Below are 12204 nucleotides of genomic sequence, written 5' to 3'. Positions count from 1 at the left end.
TCACTGTTCTTCTACTTAAGTCGACATTGTGCCTGATGTATTTAATTCCGATGCAATTTTTGTGTTTAATCGTCAAAGTGAAGGTGCAAGGAATACTGTAAACCGGAAGTGAAGCATCGATATCTAAAACTGGTCTCTCAGCAAAGGCTGAAAGCATAGATGGTAAGAAGACTCACTGTTCTTCTACTTAAGTCGGCATTGTGCCTGATGTATTTAATTCCGATGCAATTTTTGTGTTTAATCGTCAAAGTGAAGGTGCAAGGAATACTGCAAACCGGAAGTGAAGCATCGATATCTAAAACTGGTCTCTCAGCAAAGGCTGATAGCATAGACGGTAAGAAGACTCACTGTTCTTCTACTTAAGTCGGCATTGTGCCTGATGTATTTAATTCCGATGCAATTTTCGTGTTTAATCGTCAAAGTGAAGGTGCAAGGAATACTGCAAACAGGAAGTGAAGCATCGATATCTAAAACTGGTTTCTCAGCAAAAGCTGAAAGCATAGACGGTAAGAAGACTCACTGTTCTTCTACTTAAGTGGGCATTGTGCCTGATGTATTTAATTCCGATGCAATTTTTGTATTTAATCGTCAAAGTGAAGGTGCAAGGAATACTGTAAACCGGAAGTGAAGCATCGATATCTAAAACTGGTCTCTCAGCAAAGGCTGAAAGCATAGACGGTAAGAAGACCCACTCTTCTTGTACTTAAGTCGGCATTGTGCCTGATGTATTTAATTCCGATGCAATTTTTGTGTTTAATCGTCAAAGTGAAGGTGCAAGGAATACTGCAAACCGGAAGAGAAGCATCGATATCTAAAACTGGTCTCTCAGCAAAGGCTGACAGCATAGACGGTAAGAAGACCCACTCTTCTTGTACTTAAGTCGGCATTGTGCCTGATGTATTTAATTCCGATGCAATTTTTGTGTTTAATCGTCAAAGTGAAGGTGCAAGGAATACTGTAAACCGGAAGTGAAGCATCGATATCTAAAACTGGTCTCTCAGCAAAGGCTGAAAGCATAGACGGTAAGAAGACCCACTCTTCTTGTACTTAAGTCGTCATTGTGCCTGATGTATTTAATTCCGATGCAATTTTTGTGTTTCATCGTCAAAGTGAAGGTCCAAGGAATACTGTAAACCGGAAGTGAAGCATCGATATCTAAAACTGGTCTCTCAGCAAAGGCTGAAAGCATTGACGGTAAGAAGACTCACTGTTCTTCTACTTAAGTCGGCATTGTGCCTGATGTATTTTATTCCGATGCAATTTTTGTGTTTAATCGTCAAAGTGAAGGTATAAGGAATACTGCAAACCGGAAGTGAAGCATCGATATCTAAAACTGGTCTCTCAGCAAAAGCTGAAAACATAGACGGTAAGTAGACTCACTGTTCTCCTACTTAAGTCGGCATTGTGCCTGATGTATTTAATTCCGATGCAATTTTTGTGTTTCATCGTCAATGTGAAGGTGCAAGGAATACTGTAAACCGGAAGTGAAGCATCGATATCTAAAACTGGTCTCTCAGCAAAGGCTGAAAGCATAGACGGTAAGAAGACTCACTCTTCTTGTACTTAAGTCGGCATTGTGCCTGATGTATTTAATTCCGATGCAATTTTTGTGTTTAATCGTCAAAGTGAAGGTGCAAGGAATACTGCAAACCGGAAGAGAAGCATCGATATCTAAAACTGGTCTCTCAGCAAAGGCTGAAAGCATAGACGGTAAGAAGACCCACTCTTCTTGTACTTAAGTCGGCATTGTGCCTGATGTATTTAATTCCGATGCAATTTTTGTGTTTAATCGTCAATGTGAAGGTGCAAGGAATACTGTAAACCGGAAGTGAAGCATCGATATCTAAAACTGGTCTCTCAGCAAAGGCTGAAAGCATAGACGGTAAGAAGACCCACTCTTCTTGTACTTATGTCGTCATTGTGCCTGATGTATTTAATTCCGATGCAATTTTTGTGTTTCATCGTCAAAGTGAAGGTCCAAGGAATACTGTAAACCGGAAGTGAAGCATCGATATCTAAAACTGGTCTCTCAGCAAAGGCTGAAAGCATAGACGGTAAGAAGACTCACTGTTCTTCTACTTAAGTCGGCATTGTGCCTGATGTATTTTATTCCGATGCAATTTTTGTGTTTAATCGTCAAAGTGAAGGTATAAGGAATACTGCAAACCGGAAGTGAAGCATCGATATTTAAAACTGGTCTCTCAGCAAAGGCTGAAAGCATAGACGGTAAGAAGACCAACTCTTCTTGTACTTAACTCGGCATTGTGCCTGATGTATTTAATTCCGATGCAATTTTTGTGTTTAATCGTCAAAGTGAAGGTGCAAGGAATACTGCAAACCGGAAGTGAAGCATCGATATCTAAAACTGGTCTCTCAGCAAAAGCTGAAAGCATAGACGGTAAGAAGACTCACTGTTCATCTACTTAAGTCAGCATTGTGCCTGATGTATTTAATTCCGATGCAATTTTTGTGTTTAATCGTCAAAGTGAAGGTGCAAGGAATACTGTAAACCGGAAGGGAAGCATCGATATCTAAAACTGGTCTCTCAGCAAAGGCTGAAAGCATAGACGGTAAGAAGACCCACACTTCTTGTACTTAAGTCGGCATTGTGCCTGATGTATTTAATTCCGATGCAATTTTTGTGTTTCATCGTCAAAGTGAAGGTCCAAGGAATACTGTAAACCGGAAGTGAAGCATCGATATCTAAAACTGGTCTCTCAGCAAAGGCTGAAAGCATAGACGGTAAGAAGACCCACTCTTCTTGTACTTAAGTCGGCATTGTGCCTGATGTATTTAATTCCGATGCAATTTTTGTGTTTAATCGTCAAAGTGAAGGTGCAAGGAATACTGCAAACCGGAATTGAAGCATCGATATCTAAAAGTGGTCTCTCAGCAAAGGCTGAAAGCATAGACGGTAAGAAGACTCACTGTTCTTCCACTTAAGTCGGCATTGTGCCTGATGTATTTAATTCCGATGCAATTTTTGTGTTTAAACGTCAAACTGAAGGTGCAAGGAATACTGCAAACCTGAAGTGAAGCATCGATATCTAAAACTGGTCTCTCAGCAAAGGCTGAAAGCATAGACGGTAAGATGACTCACTGTTCTTCTACTTAAGTCGGCATGGTGCCTGATGTATTTAATTCCGATGCAATTTTTGTGTTTAATCGTCAAAGTGAAGGAGCAAGGAATACTGTAAACCGGAAGTGAAGCATCGATATCTAAAACTGGTCTCTCAGCAAAGGCTGAAAGCATAGACGGTAAGAAGACTCACTGTTCTTCTACTTAAGTCGGCATTGTGCCTGATGTATTTTATTCCGATGCAATTTTTGTGTTTAATCGTCAAAGTGAAGGTGCAAGGAATATTGCAAACCGGAAGTGAAGCATCGATATCTAAAACTGGTCTCTCAGCAAAAGCTGAAAACATAGACGGTAAGAAGACTCACTGTTCTTCTACTTAAGTCGGCATTGTGCCTGATGTATTTAATTCCGATGCAATTTTTGTGTTTCATCGTCAATGTGAAGGTGCAAGGAATACTGTAAACCGGAAGTGAAGCATCGATATCTAAAACTGGTCTCTCTGCAAAGGCTGAAAGCATAGACGGTAAGAAGACTCACTGTTCTTCTACTTAATTCGGCATTGTGCCTGATGTATTTAATTCCGATGCAATTTTTGTGTTTAATCGTCAAAGTGAAGGTGCTAGGAATACTGTAAAAGGGAAGTGAAGCATCGATATCTAAAACTGGTCTCTCAGCAAAAGCTGAAAGCATAGACGGTAAGAGGACTCACTGTTCTTCTACTTAAGTCGGCATTGTGCCTGATGTATTTAATTCCGATGCAATTTTTGTGTTTAATCGTCAAAGTGAAGGTGCAAGGAATACTGTAAACCGGAAGTGAAGCATCGATATCTAAAACCGGTCTCTCAGCGAAGGCTGAAAGCATAGACGGTAAGAAGGCCCAATCTTCTTGTACTTAAGTCGGCATTGTGCCTGATGTATTTAATTCCGATGCAATTTTTGTGTTTAATCGTCAAAGTGAAGGTGCAAGGAATACTGCAAACCGGAAGTGAAGCATCGATATCTAAAACTAGTCTCTCAGAAAAAGCTGAAAACATAGACGGTAAGAAGACTCACTGCTCCTCTACTTAAGTCGGCATTGTGCCTGATGTATTTAATTCCGATGCAATTTTTGTGTTTAATCGTCAAAGTGAAGGTGCAAGGAATACTTCAAACCAGAAGTGAAGCATCGATATCTAAAACTGGTCTCTCAGCAAAGGCTGAAAGCATAGACGGTAAGAAGACTCACTGTTCTTCTACTTAAGTCGACATTGTGCCTGATGTATTTAATTCCGATGCAATTTTTGTGTTTAATCGTCAAAGTGAAGGTGCAAGGAATACTGTAAACCGGAAGTGAAGCATCGATATCTAAAACTGGTCTCTCAGCAAAGGCTGAAAGCATAGACGGTAAGAAGACTCACTGTTCTTCTACTTAAGTCGGCATTGTGCCTGATGTATTTAATTCCGATGCAATTTTTGTGTTTAATCGTCAAAGTGAAGGTGAAAGGAATACTGCAAACCGGAAGTGAAGCATCGATATCTAAAACTGGTCTCTCAGCAAAAGCTGAAAGCATAGACGGTAAGAAGACTCACTGTTCTTCTACTTAAGTCGGCATTGTGCCTGATGTATTTAATTCCGATGCAATTTTTGTGTTTCATCGTCAAAGTGAAGGTGCAAGGAATAATGTAAACCGGAAGTGAAGCATCGATATCTAAAACTGGTCTCTCAGCAAAGGCTGAAAGCATAGACGGTAAGAAGACTCACTGTTCTTCTACTTAAGTCGGCATTGTGCCTGATGTATTTAATTCCGATGCAATTTTTGTGTTTAATCGTCAAAGTGAAGGTGCAAGGAATACTGTAAACCGGAAGTGAAGCATCGATATCTAAAACTGGTCTCTCAGCAAAGGCTGAAAGCATAGACGGTAAGAAGACCCACTCTTCTTGTACTTAAGGCGGCATTGTGCCTGATGTATTTAATTCCGACGCAATTTTTGTGTTTCATCGTCAAAGTGAAGGTCCAAGGAATACTGTAAACCGGAAGTGAAGCATCGATATCTAAAACTGGTCTCTCAGCAAAGGCTGAAAGCATAGACGGTAAGAAGACCCACTCTTCTTGTACTTAAGTCGGCATTGTGCCTGATGTATTTAATTCCGATGCAATTTTTGTGTTTAATCGTCAAAGTGAAGGTGCAAGGAATACTGCAAACCGGAATTGAAGCATCGATATCTAAAAGTGGTCTCTCAGCAAAGGCTGATAGCATAGACGGTAAGAAGACTCACTGTTCTTCCACTTAAGTCGGCATTGTGCCTGATGTATTTAGTTCCGATGCAATTTTTGTGTTTAAACGTCAAAGTGAAGGTGCAAGGAATACTGCAAAAATGAAGTGAAGCATCGTTATCTAAAACTGGTCTCTCAGCAAAGGCTGAAAGCATAGACGGTAAGAAGACTCACTGTTCTTCTACTTAAGTCGGCATTGTGCCTGATGTATTTAATTCCGATGCAATTTTTGTGTTTAATCGTCAAAGTGAAGGAGCAAGGAATACTGTAATCCGGAAGTGAAGCATCGATATCTAAAACTGGTCTCTCAGCAAAGGCTGAAAGCATAGACGGTAAGAAGACTCACTGTTCTTCTACTTAAGTCGGCATTGTGCCTGATGTATTTTATTCCGATGCAATTTTTGTGTTTAATCGTCAAAGTGAAGGTGAAAGGAATCCTGCAAACCGGAAGTGAAGCATCGATATCTAAAACTGGTCTCTCAGCAAAAGCTGAAAGCATAGACGGTAAGAGGACTCACTGTTCTTCTACTTAAGTCGGCATTGTGCCTGATGTATTTAATTCCGATGCAATTTTTGTGTTTAATCGTCAAAGTGAAGGTGCAAGGAATACTGTAAACCGGAAGTGAAGCATCGATATCTAAAACTGGTCTCTCAGCAAAGGCTGAAAGCATAGACGGTAAGAAGGCCCACTCTTCTTGTACTTATGTCGGCATTGTGCCTGATGTATTTAATTCCGATGCAATTTTTGTGTTTAATCGTCAAAGTGAAGGTGCAAGGAATACTGCAAACCAGAAGTGAAGCATCGATATCTAAAACTGGTCTCTCAGCAAAGGCTGAAAGCATAGACGGTAAGAAGACTCACTGTTCTTCTACTTAAGTCGGCATTGTGCCTGATGTATTTAATTCCGATGCAATTTTTGTGTTTAATCGTCAAAGTGAAGGTGCAAGGAATACTGTAAACCGGAAGTGAAGCATCGATATCTAAAACTGATCTCTCAGCAAAGGCTGAAAGCATAGACGGTAAGAAGACCCACTCTTCTTGTACTTAAGTCGGCATTGTGCCTGATGTATTTAATTCCGATGCAATTTTTGTGTTTCATCGTCAAAGTGAAGGTCCAAGGAATACTGTAAACCGGAAGTGAAGCATCGATATCTAAAACTGGTCTCTCAGCAAAGGCTGAAAGCATAGACGGTAAGAAGACTCACTGTTCTTCTACTTAAGTCGGCATTGTGCCTGATGTATTTAATTCTGATGCAATTTTTGTGTTTAATCGTCAAAGTGAAGGTGCAAGGAATACTGCAAACCGGAAGTGAAGCATCGATATCTAAATGTGGTCTCTCAGCAAAGGCTGAAAGCATAGACGGTAAGAAGACTCACAGTTCTTCCACTTAAGTCGGCATTGTGCCTGATGTATTTAATTCCGATGCAATTTTTGTGTTTAATCGTCAAAGTGAAGGTGCAAGGAATACTGCAAACGGGAAGTGAAGCATCGATATCTAAAACTGGTCTCTCAGCAAAGGCTGAAAGCATAGACGGTAAGAAGACTCACTGTTCTTCTACTTAAGTCGGCATTGTGCCTGATGTATTTAATTCCGATGCAATTTTTGTGTTTAATCGTCAAAGTGAAGGTGCAAGGAATACTGTAAACCGGAAGTGAAGCATCGATATCTAAAACTGGTCTCTCAGCAAAGGCTGAAAGCATAGACGGTAAGAAGACTCACTGTTCTTCTACTTAAGTCGGCATTGTGCCTGATGTATTTAATTCCGATGCAATTTTTGTGTTTAATCGTCAAAGTGAAGGTGCAAGGAATACTGCAAACCGGAAGTGAAGCATCGATATCTAAAACTGGTCTCTCAGCAAAAGCTGAAAGCATAGACGGTAAGAAGACTCACTGTTCTTCTACTTAAGTCGGCATTACGCCTGATGTATTTAATTCCGATGCAATTTTTGTGTTTCATCGTCAAAGTGAAGTTGCAAGGAATACTGTAAACCGGAAGTGATGCATCGATATCTAAAAGTGGTCTCTCAGCAAAGGCTGAAAGCATAGACGGTAAGAAGACTCACTGTTCTTCTACTTAAGTCGGCATTGTGCCTGATGTATTTAATTCCGATGCAATTTTTGTGTTTCATCGTCAAAGTGAAGGTGCAAGGAATACTGTAAACCGGAAGTGAAGCCTCGATATCTAAAACTGGACTCTCAGCAAAAGCTGAAAGCATAGACGGTAAGAAGACTCACTGTTCTTCTACTTAAGTCGGCATTGTGCCTGATGTATTTAATTCCGATGCAATTTTTGTGTTTAATCGTCATAATGAAGGTGCAAGGAATACTGTAAACCGGAAGTGAAGCATCGATATCTAAAACTGGTCTCTCAGCAAAGGCAGAAAGCATAGACGGTAAGAAGACCCACTCTTCTTGTACTTAAGTCGGCATTGTGCCTGATGTATTTAATTCCGATGCAATTTTTGTGTTTAATCGTCAAAGTGAAGGTGCAAGGAATACTGCAAACCGGAAGTGAAGCATCGATATCTAAAACTGGTCTCTCAGCAAAAGCTGAAAGCATAGACGGTAAGAAGACTCACTGTTCTTCTACTTAAGTCAGCATTGTGCCTGATGTATTTAATTCCGATGCAATTTTTGTCTTTAATCGTCAAAGTGAAGGTGCAAGGAATACTGTAAACCGGAAGTGAAGCATCGATATCTAAAACTGGTCTCTCAGCAAAGGCTGAAAGCATAGACGGTAAGAAGACCCACTCTTCTTGTACTTAAGTCGGCATTGTGCCTGATGTATTTAATTCCGATGCAATTTTTGTGTTTAATCGTCAAAGTGAAGGTGCAAGGAATACTGCAAACCGGAAGAGAAGCATCGATATCTAAAACTGGTCTCTCAGCAAAGGCTGAAAGCATAGACGGTAAGAAGACCCACTCTTCTTGTACTTAAGTCGGCATTGTGCCTGATGTATTTAATTCCGATGCAATTTTTGTGTTTAACACTCTCTGTACCAGGCCTATTTTATGCACCCGTCCCTAGAAACCGGGCAATTTTACCAATATTAAAAAAATTACTGCATCAAATCTACTGTTTGGATTGTGGCAAATTTGGTACCATCTTGAAGCTGCACATTTCTACTTTAATTCTGAGTGAAAGAAACTACTTTACAATGCACAGCTTTAAGGTACAGTTATAGAAATCACTTAGATGTTTTAAGAATTTAGAAAAAGTCATACGAATAAGGGAATACAATTGTGATTTATTTTTAACCAAAATTGTGGCACTACATTACATGTTTCTGATAGTATACAGTATTACATATAAATTTCACACAGAATCATATTGTTTTTTAGTGTGGAAAATTTTAAAGCAAGGTTCCAGGCAGAGTGCAACGCCACACTGTTCACATTCGTATCGTGTCTCTTTGCGAGAAGCCTTGCCACTCTGTTTCTTGCTCCTGGAACTGCACACGTGACACACACGAGCAGCATACTTCTTAGTAGTTGCAGGTATGTGCTGCAAAAAATGTCTCTTTGTTAGCCGACCTACAGTTCCTTCATTTCTTGGAATGAATTCAAGTGTGTCGTCTTCAACAAGCTGAACTGCAAGCACTGTTATAAAGTCTGTTATTGTAATTTTCTTCCTGTGCACTGCATTGTACAGCCAAAATGCATTTGATACTCCCATAAGCAGCAAATGGAAATATAATTTTCGCCACCATTTCACAGTTCTGTGCTGGAACGGATTGTACTGCAGGCGTTGGTCTCCAATATCCACTCCAATTTTATTGAGGTTGTAATCAAGTACCTGAAGTGGTTTCAATACTACAGACCCATTTCTCTTAGTATGCGTACCAAATGTTGCTTGATGCCTTGTAGACAATGTATACACATCTCTCTTATCTTTCCACTTCATTGCCAATACATTATCTTTACGCCGAAAAGACATTTCGCCCTTTTTCAGCTTAGCAGATACTAAATCTTTAGGCAATCCTTTCCTGGATTTGTTCACAGTACCAACAGCTCCAGTGCCTTTCTCTGCCAGTTGCTGAAATAGCTCTGGACTGGAATAAAATCGATCTAAATACACAGTGTGGCCTTTGTTCAGCAAGCTGCTGTCAGACAACAATCGCAAAATAACCGCAGACGAAGAATTGTCAACAATATGCTTACCAGCATAAACTTCAAAATTTACAACATAGCCACTACTGGCTTCAGCAACAGCATATACTTTCAGTCCATACTTATGAGGCTTATTTTGCATGTAAACACGGAAACTCACACGACCTCGAAATGGGCAAATTCCTTCATCAATTGTCACTTTTTCTGAGGGACGATATGCCTGGATACATCGCTCCTTCAAATTATTATAATATGGCAAAACTTTGTAAAGTGGATGAAATCCATCTTCGCCTGGTTTTTTCTGATTTGAATTGTCAACAAGATGCAAGCATGACAGTATCTGAGTGAAACGCAAACGGCTCATGACATGGGGACAAAAGTTACAACTAAGAACAGGATTAGTGCTCCAATGGTCCGCAATTTTGGGCTTTTTCGAAACACACATGTGGAAAATAATACCCAAGAAACGCCTCATCTCACTTATAGTCACTGGCTTCCACGAACTCAAAACTGAATGGGGCTTCAGATTATTTCCTCTTCTTTTCTTCTGTATTGTCTGTGATGCATACAAATTTGTCTGTCTCTTGAGTTCATTTACGTCACTGTCAGTAAGGAACACTTTACTGCAATCCAGTACAGAACTCGACTCATCAATATCCACTAGTATCTGCCTGGGTGTCGTGTTGACAGGCAGAGGTCGGTAGGTGTCAACTGCAGTCCACTCACTGTCTTTCGGATACGGCACAGCTGCTGGATTTGAAGCAACACCTTCAACATCATTCTCGTCTTCATCTGAAGACAAACTGTCATCAATCTCGTCTTCTAAAAAGAATATCACATTATGTGTAACTACATACATCGTTTACACATGTTCAACAGATATGTGCGTACTGCACAATTACGTGGAAAATTCGGAAATACGTACCTTCAAACACACCATTGCATTCAGAATCGTCTGAATCACTCTCTACATTATCCAGAGTGTCGCTATGATTGATCAAATCCGCAATTTCTGCGTCTGATAAACCGCGCCGAAACATGATGACAAACAACTGAATGATATACAGACTGAGAACGCAAAGATAAGTTTTAACATGAATTACAGCGCTGCCGTGACATCTATGGACGCATTTTGTTAATAAACATCTGAAAAACGTATAGCGCTGGCCAAACCCGTAGAAATAACGTTGCAGTGTTTTGAATGAAATTAAATGTAGCGGCCCGTAAATTTTACGGGCTTGGTGATTTTCGCGCGATCCCAGGCCCGTAAATTTTACGGGCTTGGCGCTTAGAGTGTTAATCGTCAAAGTGAAGATGCAAGGAATACTGCAAATCGGAAGTGAAGCATCGATATCTAAAACTGGTCTCTCAGCAAAGGCTGAAAGCATAGACGGTAAGAAGACTCACTGTTCTTCCACTTAAGTCGGCATTGTGCCTGATGTATTTAATTCCGATGCAATTTTTGTGTTTAATCGTCAAAGTGAAGGTGCAAGGAATACTGCAAACCGGAAGTGAAGCATCGATATCTAAAACTGGTCTCTCAGCAAAGGCTGAAAGCATAGACGATAAGAAGACTCACTGTTCATCTACTTAAGTCGGCATTGTGCCTGATGTATTTAATTCCGATGCAATTTTTGTGTTTAATCGTCAAAGTGAAGGTACAAGGAATACTGCAAACCGGAAGTGAAGCATCGATATCTAAAACTGGTCTCTCAGCAAAGGCTGAAAGCATAGACGGTAAGAAGACCCACTCTTCTTGTACTTAAGTCGGCATTGTGCCTGATGTATTTAATTCCGATGCAATTTTTGTGTTTAATCGTCAAAGTGAAGGTGCAAGGAATACTGCAAACCGGAAGTGAAGCATCGATATCTAAAACTGGTCTCTCAGCAAATGCTGAAAGCATAGACGGTAATAAGACTCACTGTTCTTCTACTTAAGTCGGCATTGTGCCTGATGTATTTAATTCCGATGCAATTTTTGTGTTTAATCGTCAAAGTGAAGGTGCAAGGAATACTGCAAACCGGAAGTGAAGCATCGATATCTAAAACTGGTCTCTCAGCAAAAGCTGAAAGCATAGACGGTAAGAAGACTCACTGTTCTTCTACTTAAGTCGGCATTGTGCGTGATGTATTTAATTCCGATGCAATTTTTGTGTTTCATCTTCAAAGTGAACGTGCAAGGAATATTGTAAACCGGAAGTGAAGCATCGATATCTAAAACTGGTCTCTCAGCAAAGGCTGAAAGCATAGACGGTAAGAAGACTCACTGTTCTTCTACTTAAGTCGGCATTGTGCCTGATGTATTTAATTCCGATGCAATTTTTGTGTTTCATCGTCAAAGTGAAGGTGCAAGGAATACTGTAAACCGGAAGTGAAGCATCGATATCTAAAACTGGTCTCTCAGCAAAGGCTGAATGCATAGACGGTAAGAAGACCCACTCTTCTTGTACTTAAGTCGGCATTGTGCCTGATGTATTTAATTCCGATGCAATTTTTGTGTTTCATCGTCAAAGTGAAGGTGCACGGAATACTGTAAACCGGAAGTGAAGCATCGATATCTAAAACTGGTCTCTCAGCAAAGGCTGAAAGCATAGACAGTAAGAAGACCCACTCTTCTTGTACTTAAGTCGGCATTGTGCCTGATGTATTTAATTCCGATGCAATTTTTGTGTTTCATCGTCAAAATGAAGGTGCAAGGAATACTGCAAACCAGAAGTGAAGCATCGATATCTAAAACTGGTCTCTCAGCAAAGGCTG

At 40.2% G+C, this 12204-nt stretch overlaps 1 protein-coding gene across 1 annotated transcript; it reads right to left on the bottom strand.

Moving 5' to 3' along the window:
- Positions 1-8347: 8347 nt before the first annotated feature.
- On the bottom strand, positions 8348-10487 carry LOC126088141 (piggyBac transposable element-derived protein 4-like). The gene is made up of 3 exons (XM_049906258.1): positions 10373-10487; positions 9499-10269; positions 8348-8361 (listed from the first exon to the last, which is right to left on the bottom strand). Exons 1-3 carry the CDS (start codon positions 10485-10487, stop codon positions 8348-8350), a joined length of 900 nt encoding a protein of 299 aa, XP_049762215.1.
- Positions 10488-12204: the final 1717 nt, after the last annotated feature.

The sequence above is a fragment of the Schistocerca cancellata genome, chromosome 6 (genome assembly GCF_023864275.1).
Source record: "Schistocerca cancellata isolate TAMUIC-IGC-003103 chromosome 6, iqSchCanc2.1, whole genome shotgun sequence".
In the NCBI taxonomy this organism is placed as follows: Eukaryota; Metazoa; Arthropoda; class Insecta; order Orthoptera; family Acrididae; genus Schistocerca; species Schistocerca cancellata.
Note: the sequence above shows the minus strand (reverse complement) of the source record. Positions and strands in the feature narration are given on the sequence as shown.

Excerpts from the sequence above, each read along its gene's own strand:
- LOC126088141 (XM_049906258.1), bottom strand. The coding sequence starts at position 10,487 with ATGTTTCGGCGCGGTTTATCAGACGCAGAAATTGCGGATTTGATCAAT. Across the intron at positions 10,270-10,372 it reads ATGCAATGGTGTGTTTGAAG|AAGACGAGATTGATGACAGT; the intron begins GTACGTATTTCC and ends TATTCTTTTTAG.